The sequence below is a fragment of the Monodon monoceros genome, unplaced genomic scaffold (assembly GCF_005190385.1).
Source record: "Monodon monoceros isolate NGI ecotype Baffin Bay Population unplaced genomic scaffold, NGI_Narwhal_1 Super_Scaffold_15, whole genome shotgun sequence".
Taxonomy (NCBI): domain Eukaryota; kingdom Metazoa; phylum Chordata; class Mammalia; order Artiodactyla; family Monodontidae; genus Monodon; species Monodon monoceros.
The window spans coordinates 81,064,262-81,081,304 of record NW_021703771.1 but is presented as its reverse complement, the minus strand read 5'-3'; the positions used below and the strand labels follow the sequence as shown (position 1 = coordinate 81,081,304).

Genomic DNA, 17,043 nt, shown 5'->3' with positions numbered 1-17,043 from the left:
ACATTCATCGGCGCAGGAATGCAGCGGCCGGGGAAGGAGGCTGGTGCCAGCTCCCCACACTGCACACTGAGTCACCCTTGTTAACGGTGTATGGATGTACATTAACCGTATTTATGTAACTCCGGTAAGACCACTAGCTTGCCAATTCTGCATCCTCTGTGTGTCCCAAGAGTAGGATGGTAGGGGATGCATGTCCACGAGCTTTTACAGAAATTATGATCTAAAACGACCCCACCAGAATCCACTGAACAAGCACTACACCGGTGGGTTTAAAAGGCACTTTTTGGAACCACCGTGTTCTTTGCTCATCACACCATTCTAAATCTGACAAAGCCAAAGCAACAGAAGAAATGAGGAGCTGTCAATAAGGTGTGGAATCTAGGCTTTTTTTAAAGGAATGATGAGTGTTTCGACATTTCATATAATTTTTGAAGTTCTATCATAGCCTGTAAGGTTTAATCAAATCCTACTGAAGACAGTGAAAAGGGACTATGCTTCATAGTGATCTGCTGGCGGTGACAGCGTTGCTTTTGCAGCCATCATGCTCTCTGGTTCTTCCCGTCTAATCTAGCTACACCTAAGGCAGAGCGATGCCCTCCATACCTCCGGTCTATGAGCTCCATGAATGCAACAACCCTTTCAAAATGGAAGGAAATTCCTAATGCTTAGCCCACAACATGCCCTCGATAAATGAAAACTCCACGAATAAAGCCCAGCTGCCAACCAGGCCCAAAGAAATGATCACTGGGAACATACCAGCATTCCTCCTGCATCTTTGGATCAGCTTAGCTTCTAAGAGAAGTTAAACGTCACTCCTGAGAAAAAACACAGACTGTATCTCCCCGTTCCCACCCCCCAAAACGACTTAGAACAGGGGTCAGCACACTTGTTCTGTAAACATGTTAGGCTTTGTGAGTGACGTAGGTCTCTGCTGTGTATTCTTCTCTGCTTTTTTTTTTACAATCCTATAAAAATGTAAAAACCATTCTTAGTTCTGAGGCTGTACAAACACAGGATGTAGTTTGTGACTTCTGACCTATAGCACAAAGAAAATCAAAAACAAGTCACTATTTCTTTGGGGAAGCGATTATTCCCCAGGTGGTGGGAAACAACTGTCAGTTCAGCGAAGCAAGGAAAAAGGACGCTCGGTTAAAACAGGAAAAATGGGTGTAATAACTGTCATTTGGAGAACCAGGGCCCAAGAGAAGGAACCTCCATGGGGCCTGGAAGGCCTGGGGTCTCACAGGAGAGCAGAAGGTGTCTGGCACTGCGGTTCAGAGATGCTTTTCCTGCCGTTAACTGTACATTGGCAAACAGCTGAAGCTAAGTTTCAAAATGCAAAGTTTAAATTTGACACCATCTCCTACTAAATATCGATGTCATTTCATTAGGCCTTACTTCTTCCCACGCTTTGGACTTTCTTCCCATTGAATATTCCTTACACCCATGGAGGCAGCATTCCGACTGCCTTTTCTTTTGTAGATTGCCACAGCTGAAGAGTCAGTGATAACTTACTATTCGTAACTAAATTTGTTTTTGTTTTTTAATCTCCCGCTCCCTCCCCCTCCCCCTGCGAATCCCTAAATTCTGTTTTATTTTTTAAGAACAAACATCTCTTTTTGCCCCTCTTAAATGACAACACATTAGGTCATCAGCAGAAATGACTGATTACTCTCATCTGTCAGTTCCTAGTTCCTGAGAGTCTTTGAACTCAACCCTTCAGAACAGAAAACTAACGGAGAAAAGTGAGAAAACTCAACCCATGAAGACTGTTGTCTGGGTGAACACAGGAAGTCACCTTTAAGACCCGGGCTGGTGGGAGTGGGGAAGCGGCAGAGGAAACTGTCTTCTGCCCCCTCCAGCACCAGGGGAAGTCAGAGGCTCTAGGCTAGGGAAGAGGGTGCTTCACCAACCACCAGGAACACTTGACCAGATACCAGAGAAAGAAGGGAAGTAATGATGACAGTCGTCTAGTCTCTGAGGTGAGCTGGCAAAGAACTGAAGGGCCAGGCACACCTGACCTGGATCCACAAGGCGCCCAGAAGCCACCCCAAGGCTGAGGAAATGCCATCTGTAGGTGGCATGGTACCTAAACCCAAGCTCGACTTGGGACTCGGCTCTTGAGTTGCATGGCATCGGAAACCAAGAGCTAACCTGCTCTATGCAAGTGAGCCATTCCATTTCCAGTCCGTCCTGTGTATTTAAAATGCCCCGTCGTAGGAATAAGAACCACCCAGGACAACTTAACAATTAAATCACATGGTATCTCTGCTCAAATGGAGTTTGAAAACCACAATAAGATTTCTACCCCAAAAAGTTGGCACCAGTACTTCAAATCCTAAAGGTCCCAGGATGTATTGCACAAGCATGTAACCTTGAAGGGCCCTTGTTACCTCTTTATTCGCTTTAAAAACGTCTTTCTTGCAGGCTGCAGTTGTCCTCCACTCGAAGTAATGCACACAATCTGTTGCAGTTACAAATTCGGGAGTTCCCTTTTTTTAAAAAAAAAAAAAAAAAAAAAAAAAGGAAAAATAAGTTAGCATACTGCATATTGTAAAGTGTTCCTTTTTTTTTTTTTTTTAAGTCAGAAACAGTGAAGGCTAACGAAAAATCTTAAACTAGCAGCGGGAGGTGGGGAATGACACACAACTGTTTTAGTTAAACAAGGTCATCAAGAAGTTCCCAAACCCAAAACTTCTGAGACAAAAGCTTCATAAAATCATGTTGGAATTTGGCTATAAATGATCCAAAACTGTTCTACTGCCCCAACTATGCGAGTACAGTAAGCTCATGGGAAGTAATCTTCACTGACCTCCCACTCTCAAACTCCAAATGTTCTCTGAACCAAAAGCCAACAAAACCAAAGCCAGAAAATGTGACCTCATGCTTCCTGGAAGCCGCGGGAGGAGGCCCATCTGGACCTGACCGAGCTCGTACACCAGCCTTGCTCAGACGCCCCTGCACTTGAGGGCGGCCCCTCCCAGCAGAAGGGGACCAGCGAGGACTCCGAACTGGTGAGCCGCAGTGTGGCTGGTTGATGAGACGTGGCGGGGACTTACCTCTGGGCGCCCATGTGCAAATATGAAGAGTTCTGTGAATTCTGGTTCTCACAGGGTGAACACAGAATTCTTGAAGACAATTTAGTTAAAATTCAAACAACAAGCTAGCTTATTCGGTAACTCAGACCTCCAGATTTCATACCACTGCAAACAGATTTTTTTCCCAAGGTTTCAACATGGGCAACAGTGCAACTGACAGGCTGGTCCAAAATTAACAACATAAGTTCTATTTTTAAAGTTCTCCAGACAAGACAGTATGGCCCTGAAAATGCAACAGTCACAGCACCAAATTCTAAAAATGATACTTCAAAGCAATCTGGTAACCGCCTAAGCTTCACTCAACCTGATTTTTCTGAACACTTGGATTCTTACTCTGATTAGAGAACATTCACAGGGTTTGTACACAAATTGCTTTTGCCAAAAGCTAGCAACCATTTGCTGAGAGCCCCTTTCCAAATACCAAAGATTAAAATCAAAACATCACATGCAATACGCCGACAGCGAGAACACCGGCATCACGCTTTCGACAGTGAGGTCCCATTTCAACACTAGTGACACCCCAGAAGCTGGGAACCCCATTACCCACTGGCCAAGGCTTCTTCTAGACACATGTTAATATGTTCCATTTAATGTAAATGAGGACAAATGTTTAAAACAATAAACACACTGCCTTGACAATCATCAAAATAAAATGCTGCGAGAAGGCGTTTCAGAAAGAAAAAAGAAAAATTGATGCTGCAACATAAACATTCAACAGTGCTTTGAGGTTAACACCCTATAACCTTTACACTGGAGTTCTACACAGGATGTGGGTCAAGTTTCACTTAAACGTTGTTAACTCTAGGCTTAGGATTTGTTTACTTATTGGTTCTTAATGGTGACGGTAATTAGGCTGGGGTTCCTGTTCATCTGTTTGCTCGCGTTTTTATAATTTTGCTCCCTTGGTCGCCCTAGAACACCCACTACAGCAAGAACGCCCCAAGGACAAACGTTTTTAAAAGAAAGATTATAAAGTGCCTCTGTGTGGACTCACCAAGGTTTTCCCACATAAGAAGGTGATGCTACTCTGCACTCTGTGATTTGTGCTCTGCTGCCCGCAGCTCACCGTGGTGCTGAATTCCAGGAGGGATCTGGTTGCGTTCTTCAAATGAGAGTCACCTATTCGGAAAGAAAAGCGTATGAACGAGCCATAAAACATTCATAACCACAGAGCTATTTCCAAGCATCAGCAAATTAAAAATGGCACTATAATTCACTTGAAAGCTTACAAACTTACAAACGGCCCCTTCCCCAGAATTCTCCGTCTCAGGAATGGCATCCCCACACAGCCCCAAACACATTGCACTCAGTCCTATCTTCCTCTCACCTGTCACATCAGAAAGTTGTATTGCTTCTACCTGCACCTCAAATGCGTCCACCTCTCTCCTTCTCTACAACTACTGAAACCACTGTCACCTCTCACCTGTATTCTGGCAACAGCCTCCTAATTGGGCCCCTTGCCTCCAACTCCTGTCTCGTCCCTCACCATCCTCCCTTCCTCATCCATCTTGCACCAAAAACATAAATCAGAATATATAGCTTGGCTGCTGAAATTCTTCAATAACTTCCCATCATACATGCTATAGAATCAAAATTCTTTAAAATGGTCCACAAGTACGGTGATCACTTCTCAGTCTGCCTGGGATATTATTGCAATAAAAAGTCTCCATAATATCAATATGATGGTAGTTGGCACAGGAACAAATAACTGACAAACAGACTGTAACAAAGATCAAGACACCAGAACAGAGAGCACACAGACATATCTATGAGTCAAACTTTGATACACAGTAGAAGTAACATATCAGGTCAGTGAGCAAAGAGACTGTTCAATAAATGAAACTGGAAACAAAATGGCAATCCATACAGGAAAAAGGATAAAAACTGAATCCCTACCTACCACTGTATACAAAAATCAACTCTAAATGGATTAAAAGATGTAAACATCAGAAACCAAATTTTAACTCAGTAAAAGCTAGAGTTATCTTTTAGATCTTAATGTAGGGAAATACTGAAGACTCAAAAGCATTAACTACAAAGAAAAATAATAACTGTGGCTTATTAAAAAGTTTATATTCATGAGAAAGTAGCTTAAGGAAAACTATTTAAGCTATTTTTAAAATATAGCTTAAAAAAGTTTAGAACAAGTTATAAACTAGGAGACACAAAGAGCTGGCAAAGAACTAGCATCAAGAAGATATATACTCACACACAAAAACAAAAGAAGTCTTTTTATAATTCTAGGAAATAAAATGAACGACGTATGACAGAGAGAACACGCTGAGAGGAGAGAGAAGGGAAAACCCACACCTACTCACAGTATGGTGATTCTAATATCAAAGGCAAAGATAAAATTCTAAAGCTTATAGAGGGAAAGAATTGATCACATGCAATAGATAACTCAATATAAAATGGACAAGACATGATCAGACAGGAGAAAAACACCTTCATAAATAAAGAGATGTTCAACATCACTGGTGATCAAGACCATGCGGCTTACCAATTCCAGCCATTCTATCGACAAAAATTAAACACCAAATGTGGGAGAAGAGAAGATCCAGAGCTCTCCTGTGTTGCTGGTGGAAGTGTGAACTGGTACAACCACTACATAAGTGGGCATGGCACTGTGTCCTATCATTGAACATTCATGTACCCTACGGCCTAGCTATTCAACTCTTAGATAAATACATAAGCAAAAGCCATAGACGTATACATGAAAAGAAACATGTGAAAGACCATCTCGTGTTCTTCACACTAGCAAAAACCTGGAAACAGGGACTCCCCTGGTGGTCCAGTGGTTAAGACCCTGCGCTCCCAACACAGGAGGCCCAGGTCCTATCCCTGGTCAGGGAACTAGATCCCGCATGCCGCGACTAAGACCCAGCGCAACCTAATTAATTAATTTCTTAAAAGCCTGGAAACAACTCAAATGCCCATCAGGAGAAGAGTGGACAAATTAACTTTGGTAGATCTACAATATTACGTAGGAATCAGAGGAAAAAATCACAGTGAAAGATAATATAGTTGTCTTTCAACAATATAATATTGTTACCACTTAAGTCCCAAAAAATTACACACAGCGTGATACATACTTTCTATTAAGTAGAAAACACCACATACAGCCAGACATTTGAGAAAGAGAGAAAGACAGACAGACTCTGGGAAAGAGAGGAAAGAAGAAAGAAAATCATTCGCTCACAAGTACAGGATGTGAGCGAATGATTACCTCCAGTGAAGAGAAACAGGAGGATGGAAGACCACACAGACAGTGGTTATTGTCAAGGTCCTGGATTTTGTTAGAGAAGGGGTTCGTTGCACTATCCAAAACAACTAATTAAAAAACAGAAAGAGGTGACCTCGCAGGTTGATGATGAGTGCGTGTCATGACCTCAGGATTACAACTGGTCCAATTTGATAAATACACCAGAGATCTTTAAAAGAGAGAGACAGAGAGTAGAAAGGGTAAAAATTAAGACGCCAATGCAGAGCGGATAATGGCTTTCAGACCCACAGCACCATACCAACAACAGTACAGCGGTTCTTTCTCCTGCCTGCCTACGTGATTCGGCCTGCCAGAGTCGTCCTCCTCTGCCAGAAACTCCAGGGTTCTGTTTGAAAATCTTTTTTCGACTGCATAGGCGCAAAAGCCCTGAGGCGGCTGCGGGACCGAGGACAGCGCCCGTAGCCCCGCCCACAGTGGGCGTGCCTGGGACCGGGAGAGAGGGTGGGGCTTCGACGCGCCCTGCAGCGCTGCGCTCCGGGAGACACGGAGGGCGGGCTAGGCCGGTGGGAAGCGGCGCGCGCAGCGGCCAGGAGGGGGCGCTCCCAGGCTGCGGGTCCCCCACCTTGAAGACCCTCCCCCCACGCCTCCTGTCCCCCCACACGGCGGCCCCATCCGGCCCTGTGCCCAGAGCTCCTGGGGGCTCCTCATAACTGCTGGGTTCGCCCTGAAAAGAAAACGAGGAGGGCTCTGGCCTCAGGCCGGGAGGGATCCCGCCGACCTCTGCCACCGCGGCGCGGGGCACCGGCATCCCTCAGCGTCAGGCCCCATCGGCATCGCGCCCGCCTGTCCACCTTGCCTTCTTCCTCTGCCCGCTCCACCTGGCGGCCAGGACCGACTGCCGACCCCGGCACTCGGAGAGAGGCCGCAGTGCACCGCGGCAGTGAACCGCGGCAGACAACCGCGGCAACCGGCCAGCCTGGCCGTCCTCCCCGGACGAGGGCCGGGCGAGGACTGCGGGGCGGCGGCCAGCACGCCAGGCCCACGGCCAGCTCCCGAGGACGGCGCCAAATGGGCTGGGCCGCGCTCGCCGGGCCCGCCAGACCGCGCCGGGTCCTCCAGACCGCGCGCCGGGCCCGCCAGACCACGCTCTCCAGGCCGGGTCCGCCAGACCAGACCGCACTGGCGGGGCCCCACCAGACCAGACCGCGCCGGGTCCTCCAGGCCGCGCTCTCCAGGCCGGGTCCTCCAGACCAGGCTGCGCGCCCCAGGCCCGTCAGACCGCGGTCTCCAGGCCGGGCCCGCCAGACCAGGCCGCGCTCGCCCAGGCCCGCCAGGCCGCGCCGGGTCCTCCAGACCGCGCTCTCCAGGCCGGGTCCGCCAGACCGCGCTGGGTCCTCCAGACCGCGCGCTGGGCCCGCCAGACCGCGCGCTGGGTCCTCCAGACCGCGCGCTGGGCCCGCCGGACCGCGCCAGGCCCACCAGACCGCGCGCGCCAGGTCCTCCAGACCACGCTCTCCAGGCCGGGTCCGCCAGACCAGGCCGCGCTCGCTGGGCCCGCCAGACCAGCCCGAGCTCGCCGGGCCCGCCAGATCGCGCCGGGTCCTCCGGACCGCGCCAGGCCGTGCGCGCCAGGTCCTCCAGACCACGGTCTCCAGGCCGGGTCCTCCAAACCAGGCCACGCGCGCCGGGCCCACCAGACGGCGCTCTCCAGGCCGGGTCCGCCAGACCAGGCCGAGCTCTCCCGGGCCCACCAGACCAGACCGCACTGGCGAGGCCCCAGCAGACTAGACCGCGCCGGGTCCTCCAGGCCGCGCTCTCCAGGCCGGGTCCTCCAGACCAGGCCGCGCACCCCGGGCCCGCCAGACCCGCCCGACCGCGGCCTCCAGGCCGGGCCCCCCAGACCGGGCCGCGCTCACCTGCGCCCGCCAGACCAAACCGCACTTGCCGAGCCCGCCAGGCCGTGGCGGGTCCGCCCGACCGCGGTCTCCAGGCCGGGGCCACCAGACCGCGCCGGGTCCGCCAGACCACGCGCTGGGCCCTCCAGACAGCGCTCTCCAGGCCGGGCCCTCCAGGCCGCGCTCGCCCGGGCCCGCCAGACCAGGCCGCGCTCACCCGGACCCGCCAGACCCGGCCACGCGCTACCGGCCAGGCCCCGGGAGGTCCTCCCGACCCTGCGCGCCAGGGCGCCCGACAGGCCACGCTCGCCCGCACCCGCCAGACCCGGCCACGCTCCGCAGCCCAGGCCGCGCCGGGTCCTCCCGACCCTGCGCGCCAGGCCCGCCCGGCCGCACTCGCCCGCGCCCGCCAGCCCCGGCCACGCGCTGCCAGCCAGGCCGCGCCGGGTCCTGCAGACCCTGCGCGCCAGGCCGCGCTCACCAGAGCCCGCCCGACCAGGCCGCGCTCCGGGCCTGCCAGGCCTCGCCTGCCACCCTCGCCGTCCGCGGCCGAGCCCAGCCGAGCTCGCAACCCGGCCTCGCTGAGGCTGCCGGGCCTGGCAATCGCGCCTCCACCTGCTGCCTCGGGGCCCAGCTCGCGGCCGCCGGGCCTCCTCAGCACCTCGCTCAGAGCCTGCCAGCCAGGCCGCCAGCCCTCTCCGTGCTAGTCTCCGATGTGCTCCAGCAAGGAAGGCCTCCCTCGCTGTCCACTCTCCCTTCTCTATTGTACCGTGTCTTTCGACGTGTGCTGTTCAGGTGTTATTTCACCAAATTAAGAGTCCCTTCCCTCTGTCCAACTTTCCCCTACAGCTACTGCCTCACTTTTCCGCTCCTCTTTATATGAACACTCTGAGATTTCTACTCTCGCTTCTACCAGACACTCCCCTCCCCTTGTCCCCTGCACTGGCTGTTCCCCCAGAGCCACGTGACCCACGGCTTTTTGGCTTCAAGTCTTTGCTCAAATGTCACTTTCTCAGCGACACTTACCCCACTGAATATTCCTGAACACACACTCCTGAGACCCCCAGCACTCCTGACACCCCTTCCTTTTCTTTTTTACAGCATTCATCACAGTCTGATATACCACTGAGCCATTGTTTGTTCTTGTCTGTCTCCCACTCCACTAGAATGTAAGCTCCATGAGAAAAGGGATCTTTGTCTGTTTTGGTGACTGATTCAAATATTTGTTACAAATAAATAAATGAATATTAAGTGTTGGCTGTTTTAAAAATATTTATATATACATATATCTGTCATGGTGTGACTTAACCAAGTAAATCAATAAAATGCACTAAAATTTATTGAACTATCCCCATAGTTAGGCTGTTTCAGCATATTTGCCACCATTACCAATGCTCCAGGTAATTTTTTTGTACAAAAATCTATGTACAGTATTAATTCCTCCATTGTTGGTAAGATTACAAAAGTACATTACAGGAATCTAAGTTTTTAAATTTGATGGACAATGCCAGACAACCAGGAGAGACTATAAATGAGATGAAAACATGAGTTATACCTAAAAATCAACCAGATATCATCTTAAATATCCAATAGAATTACATAATTTTAGAAAATTAAAGATACAAGAGGAAAAGGTATTTTCACATGTTAATAGAGACACAAAATTGAATCTAGCGATCAACCTGGATAGCTGTTGTAGATTTCTGTGAGTGCACACAAGAATCAGACAGTAAGTATCACCTGAAGTCAAGGGTCAGGCTCCTTAAGAGTAAATGAAGTCACATGACCAGCAACTACAACTGAATTCACTCTACCCTACACCCAGGTCACCTATAAAAAAGCCAGGCAGCATCCCAGGCTTTGGTGGCGAGTAACCTCACGTAACATCCTTCCTTAGTGGGTCTGCTACCTCGGTTAAATGGGCTGGTAACAGCCTTCATGAAGTGGACACCTAGTTTTTAACCCCCAGAAAGATTAATTAAATGAAAACCATGGTATTAATATTTAGGATTTTAGGAGGAATGTGAACATATTCAGTATTTTTACATACTTGCAATGTCTAATTTTATAACTAATTCAAAGGTTATAACTAAGCAATTGATTTAGAATTGTGACAGTATTTGAACAACTAAGAGAACTTCAGGTTTATCATATTTCTACATTTAAACTATTAAATTTTTAAGAATTATTATTAGTCCTTAAGTTTTTACTGTCAGATCAGACATCTGAGGTACTTTAAAGAGAAATCAAATATATAAAATGTATAAATCACTTTAAAATGTGAAGATGATTCAACTCGGTTGTAAATGGAACCAAATGGTTGTTCACAGACCCCATATAAATGACTGCTAAACTCTGTTAGATTTATACATGTAACAATATAATATCCTTGGCCTAAGGAAGAACTAACACAGGATTTTTTATCAAAAATAATGTAATATTATTTAAACCAAAGTTGAGGTCTTAATATTTGTTTCTAAGTACAAAAACTGCCCTTGCGGGCACTATAAAACTCACATCAACAACGATCTTCCCAGAAGGGTTACAGACAACCATCTTCCTATAGCAATGTATGAATGTGCCCGCTTCTAGGCTCCTTGCCAGTAGTCCACGATTCAACCATTTAAACTTCTGCCAATGTGACTGAAGGAAAACTAGATTTCATTATTGCTTTGATTTGCATTTACGCCTGGCTTACTAATGAAGCTGAATTGACCATCTGGATTTCTTCTTTTGTGAATTGCCTGTTCTTAGACTTTGCCATTTTTCTACTGGGTTGTTTTTCTTACCATTTATTAAGAGAAATTCCTACCTCCTCCAGATTAAGTTTCTATGTTACTAGGTTTTTCCCAATGTTCTACTGTCTTTTTACTTTTAATTTTAACTAATCCATAATTTCTGTTACACAATATGAAGGAGAGGTCTAACGTTGTTTCCTAACAGATAAACAGCTTAATTACATACAAATTTTAGGTTATACGTTAAGTTCTCGTATGTATTTGGATCTATTGTTAAACTAACTCTTCTGTTCCTCTGATCTGCTCCAGTTTTTGTGGCTATTTTCAAAATTCACATTTTTTTTCCTTTCTAGGAAGTTCATGTTAGTTTCCAGCTGTCCTCTAAGAGCCAGGAGTTCAGGTTACCCACCGTAGTTCCCATATTAGCTCTACAACTGTCTGATGTGGCCCTGTGACTAGCAGAACAAGAACCCTGAATGAATCGACAGGCTCTGCAGCTGGCCTGCCAGCATTCAAATCCATAACCATGCAACCTCTGGCAAGCTGCTTATCCATTTAATGCTTCAGTTTCTTCATGTATAAAATGAGGGAAATGAGGTCATCTACTGCAAAAGTTGTTGAATGAATTAAATGAGATAGTCTACTTAAAAACGTAACACCTGGCATGTAAGTGCACACCAAATTTCGTTATTATTTAGTTATAAAACTAAATTTACAATAACAAATTTAGTTATTTCTACCGTACAACACCAATTAGCGAAATTAGATCAGATTCAAGATTATCTGTGATAATGTTAATGTCACTCTCATCCCTTCATAGTAATGTACTTTCCTGAGTTGGAGGACAGGGTAATAACCACTAGTGCTGGAAGTACACATCATCTAGCATACCATTCTCTCCCTCGGGGAGTTTGAGGCCCTAGGAAAAGTATGTCATGTGTGTCTGGGGGTAAAATGAGATTAGAAACAGCTGGTTTATATCATCATCAACTAGTAACAATTCATCTTTTTAACTCTCCCTTTTAACCAACCTTTCCTAGTCCATCAGGCCCAGCTTTCTAAAAACACATTCTATCAGATTACCTCCCCCATTATCATCACAAAGAACCTATAACAGATCCACTACCTACCCCAGAAAACATCAACTCTCCTGCCTGGCCTTCAAAGCTGACCTGACTTGGTCATTCTCAAATTTTGTGCCAACCTCACAAATCACCCTCCTAGTGACTTGTGTGCATCTGGTATACATCTATGTTACATTACACTATACTGCACTACCACAAACTAGAAGACACACTTTCATTAGCCAAAAATGCTATAGCCAAGTATTATAATAAAGTCAAGAGGAAAACTACTTTTCCTCTTTCTGAAAACCTAAGTAACACTGGCCAACAGGCCCACTTGTGGCCTCTCTCTCTGAATGGTCAAAAGATCCCAACCAGGAAACTGGTGATCTCATTTCCAAGTTTTTTAGGTATATCACAAAGTAATAAAATTTGGTCCAAGAATTCAGAACAACCTGGTGCTTTCTCAGATCTCTACCCAGGGCCTCAAATCCCTCTTACCAGTGTTTTCGATCTAAACCGTCTCGGTGCTGGAAGAGAGGGAAATCAAACACACGCTGGACCTGCCCAGGAGACCTCCCAGGCCTCGCTCTTCTTACTCTAAACCATTACTTTCTAAAAAGCCCTTTTTAACTGTGCTTAGGAATTTCCATTCAAGATGAGAGATGGAGCTACCAAAGTAAGCTGCCCCTCCCAACTCCAAAAACCTACTGAGTTCCCTCTTCTCACTGCTACACTGTCCCCGGTCACACGCTGTCTCCACTTCATGACTGACCCTCACCATCAGACCTCACCACTGAAAACGCCTTGGTCAAAAGGCCACCACCCACCGACATCCATGACATCACATCCAAGGATGGCACTGGCTGCTTTTATGTCTGCCCTACGTCTCTTTAGGCATCTGCCCCTTTCCCACTCCATGTAACTTGGTAGGGCTGTCAACCACTTGGATTACCCTGCCAAAGGAAAGGGATACTGACCAAAAAAAGAGGGCTTTGGGGGAAATGAAATGAGCCCTACCTAGGAAAGAAAGGTTTGTGCTTTTTCCTCTGGGATGGGCGGTCCTTAGGGCTATTTAATTTTTAGTGTAAGCCCAAAACCAGTGACCGTCTTTGACCCCACGTGAATACAGACTGCCTGAGACTCAAACCACCACAGAAGAAGGCAGAAAGATATAAGGGGGAAGGGATCTAGGTGCTAGAGGAAATGAGGTGAAACAGGGAGAAAAGTAAGGACGGGGTTTAAGAAAAACATGAGGAGGCAGATCCATGGAGAAAACATCCTTCTATATCAATAAACACCAACGTGCGTAATTCTTCACAATGATTGCATAGTATCCGCTAGATGGGAGTAACCTAATCTGGTCTCAAATTGGACGTTTAAATTGTTACCACTTTTAACTCCTATAAAGCATAAAATGTATATTATGTGTCATAAGCATATGTAATTGTATAGACAGCTGTATACACATAGAGTCATTTCTGCAAAATCGGGATCCTGCACATCCAGTAATTTAAGGGTAGTTTTACTTACCCACGGAATGAAAGCTGTTTGTCTTCAAGTCGTGCATACAAACAGCACTTGATGTTCCACACTGGGCAATATTCACATTTCCACAGATGTTGATTTTATAAAGCATGTTATTTCTGGTATCAACAGCTTCCCATGTATAACTAGAAAGGAAGAAAAGCAATTTGTCACTGTCACTGATCTGCCAATAATTAAACTTCTCTCTAGTTTCATATTCAAGCCACAGTTGCTTAAGATTACCATAACCCAGAAGACACACTTTCATTAGCCAAAAATACTAAAGTCAAACTATGTTAAGTTGAATAGAAGCCAGGGCAGAAACCACTAAATACCACCTCACTCCGGTTCAATCCACCCTGAAGCAGCCTCAAGACTCCATGAACATTGAAATACTTAAAACTCTACCATTAATTTAAGAATAGCAGCTCAGATGTGTAAGTCACTGCTCAAGAATCATGTTGAATTTTAAGACAGTGACCTTTCCAACCACACTGGAATGCTGAAAAGCCAGATGATTGTTTTTAACTTCATCTTAGTTAAAAACTAGTTATGGCATGAAAGACAGTTCTAGTTCTGGTTTTACTTTTTACAGCTACAGTTCAGATCTGAACTGACAAGGTGAAGCTGTGCCATGAGGCAACTGATCCAAAATCAGACAAAATTGACTTTAGGTTGATTCAATGTTATCAAGCATTTTACATGCATTAAAACGTGCTGTCTGGGGCTTCCCTTGTGGCGCAGTGGTTGAGAGTCCCCCTGCCGATGCAGGGGACACGGGTTCGTGCCCCGGTCCGGGAAGATCCCACATGTCGCAGACCGGCTGGGCCCGTGAGCCATGGCCGCTGAGCCTGCACGTCTGGAGCCTGTGCTCCGCAACGGGAAAGGCCACAACAGTGAGAGGCCTGTGTACCGCAAAAAAAAAAAAAAAAACAAACCTTGCTGTCTGTTCAAACCTCTGGCAAAGTAGATACTGAGCAAACTGCCCATGAACCAAAATGCACACTTGGGACAAAACACAGCTGACCCTTGAACAACATGGGTTTGAACTGCGTGGGTCCACTTAATATGTGTATTTTTTCCCCTAAGTACTGTACTGCCATATACCGAACTACATGATCCACGGTTGGCTGAATCCACAGAAGCCAACTGCGGATACAGAGGGCGAGCTGTAAAGTTATATGCGAATTTTCGACGGGGGTGGGCAGGGTAGGGGGGTGGCACTCCTAACACCCACACTGTTCAAGGGTCAATGATAATGCTCTGTCAGTCCTGTCATAAAAATTATTCTCAATTCTCCACTCTTCCCAGGGAAAATGTTGTGTCCATTTTGTAAAACTTCCTCAGCAAGGGTAGACAGGAAATGAGGAAAGAAAATAAAAAGTTCCCCGCAAAACGCAAGGATACATTCATGCAACAGTATTGTTGAAAGGAAGATAAATCAAATCAGACTTGCTTCGGCTAGGCCTATCCTGGAATTGTGGAGGGCCTGGGTGTGAGACCCTGAGGTTGCTAAACCCTAAGAGCCTGTGTGTGTGTCAGGAGTACCCAAAGCAGTACCAGCTGGATGAGAGAATGCACTCCCCAGGAGTCCACTTACCACAGCGGAGACAAAACACCAGGCAACACACCCCTCCCTGACCAGAGCCCGCCTCCCCAGAGCCCCGCCCAGCAATGGAGGAGCCCTAACCCAGGGTTACTGGCAGGCAAGGAGCCAAGTATTCTCCTGAACCCAGGTCTGGGGACCCATCAATTCCACCTGCTAGGAAGCCAAGGACCTGGGCACAGTCAGCACGCAGGCAGGGCTGCAGAATGCTCCCCTGGGAGTTCTGACAGCCTCTGAAGTGCAAGAAACCTGAAAAACAGGCTGGGCTGCTTTGGTGAGGGCCCAGCTGGGCTCAAAAGCAGTTACCACTGAACGCAGCTTCTTCATCGGTAACACCTTAGAGATACCTCCCAGAGTCAGGAGAGTTACATGGCCCGAGAAAATGACCCAAATAATACCAGGCACAAGAAAATCAGCCATCAAGGCCTGTTTCTTTTGACCTTCACTAACCTTCATTCATTTCCCTTCACAAGATATTTTCTGAAGTACTTAGTGAGGAGTACAGCGATGATCAAACAACAATCAGACCAAAAAACCCCTGCCCTCCTGGAGTGTATATTCCAGGGGAGGACAGAAAATAAACAGGTAAAGAAATACACAGGAAAATTCCATCTCCTAACACCAGCATGCTTTTACGAAAACAAAATAGCAGAATGTGATAGGAAATGACCGAGTAGTTACTTAATGTCATTGGGGAAGTCTTTTGAGATCATACTCACCCTGGGGCTTGAATGACAAAGAGCAACCCAGGGGGAGATGTGGTGGGCAGAATATCCAGCAGACTTACTAGTCCTTTTGAGGTCCTGAGGCAGGAATAAACTTAGCATGTGGATGGAAAAGAAAGGAAGGCCCTGTGGCTGGAGCAAGGTGGATAGAGAGACCAGGAGAAGATGACGTCCAGGAGATGGGGACAGCTGGTCACACAGATTAAAGGAAGCAGTTTTGATTTTGTACTTGAAGCAAAGAAAGGCCACTCAAAGACCCACTCTGTGGATCTTTCCTTAAAAATTTAAGCTAGGGTTTTCATGGGCAGAGTATTAGTAAACTTTTCTATTAATTACAGTTAATTAAGGAAAATCGTGAATCTCTTACTCAGGACCCCTAAGTTTTTCCAGGATAGCAGACATCAGATTTAAAGCCAAATTTAAAGCAATGGCATCATTAAAGTGTTCCAGAATCCTAAGAACACGAGAGGTGTGTGAAGGTATTTGAGAATGAGTGAATGAGTAGGAATCAACTCCAAAGACATCCATGTGGTTACTGAAAATGCTACGCTTTTCTTAAAACAGAAACCCGCTGCTGTTTTTGCAGAGGTGATAGTTAAATAAGCTAGATGGAAAGTGCCTGTGTTTGTGGAGCAGAAAAGAGATGGAAGAGTAAAATGCGGGATGTTGTCCTGATTATCTGGAAAGCAGCGTTCCTAGAAAGAAAGACGTTGCTCTAGTCAACTACATTTCTTTTCTCTATTTGTATCTCATCATATTTGCTTTCTGTCAAGATTTATCAAAATGATAAGCGGTGGGCCTCCCTGGTGGTACAGTGGTTGAGAGTCTGCCTGCCGATGTAGGGGACACGGGTTCGTGCCCTGGTCCGGGAAGATACCACATGCCGTGGAGCGGCTAGGCCCGGGAGCCATGGCCGCTGAGCCTGTGTGTCCGGAGCCTGTGCTCCGCAACGGGAGAGGCCGCAACAGTGAGAGGCCCACGTACCGGGGAAAAAAAAAAAAAAAATGATAAGCGGTTATCAGATTAAGGGGTGAGGACCCTGTGAAAGTACGTGAGTGCTGGGTTTCTTCAGGACTTTCATTTAACCACGCACCACAGGGCAGCAACTCACAAATCCAAACTGCAGCACCTGGGCAAAGAGTCCTTAGTCATCTCCCTTAAACCTGG

At 46.9% G+C, this 17,043-nt stretch overlaps 1 protein-coding gene and 1 pseudogene across 1 annotated transcript in view; one reads left to right on the top strand and one right to left on the bottom strand.

Annotated features, from left to right (window-relative positions):
• The window catches only part of IGF2R (insulin like growth factor 2 receptor), a 109,712-nt gene that overhangs the window by 75,343 nt on the left and 17,326 nt on the right, over positions 1–17,043 (bottom strand). Inside the window, exons 2-4 of the mRNA XM_029224310.1 lie at positions 13,552–13,691; positions 4,093–4,217; positions 2,394–2,492 (exon numbers count right to left, since the gene is read on the bottom strand). Of these exons, the coding sequence (XP_029080143.1) occupies positions 2,394–2,492; positions 4,093–4,217; positions 13,552–13,691 (364 nt within the window). The remainder of the gene's footprint in view (positions 1–2,393; positions 2,493–4,092; positions 4,218–13,551; positions 13,692–17,043) is intronic.
• On the top strand, positions 7,390–9,591 carry LOC114896326 (annotated as a pseudogene).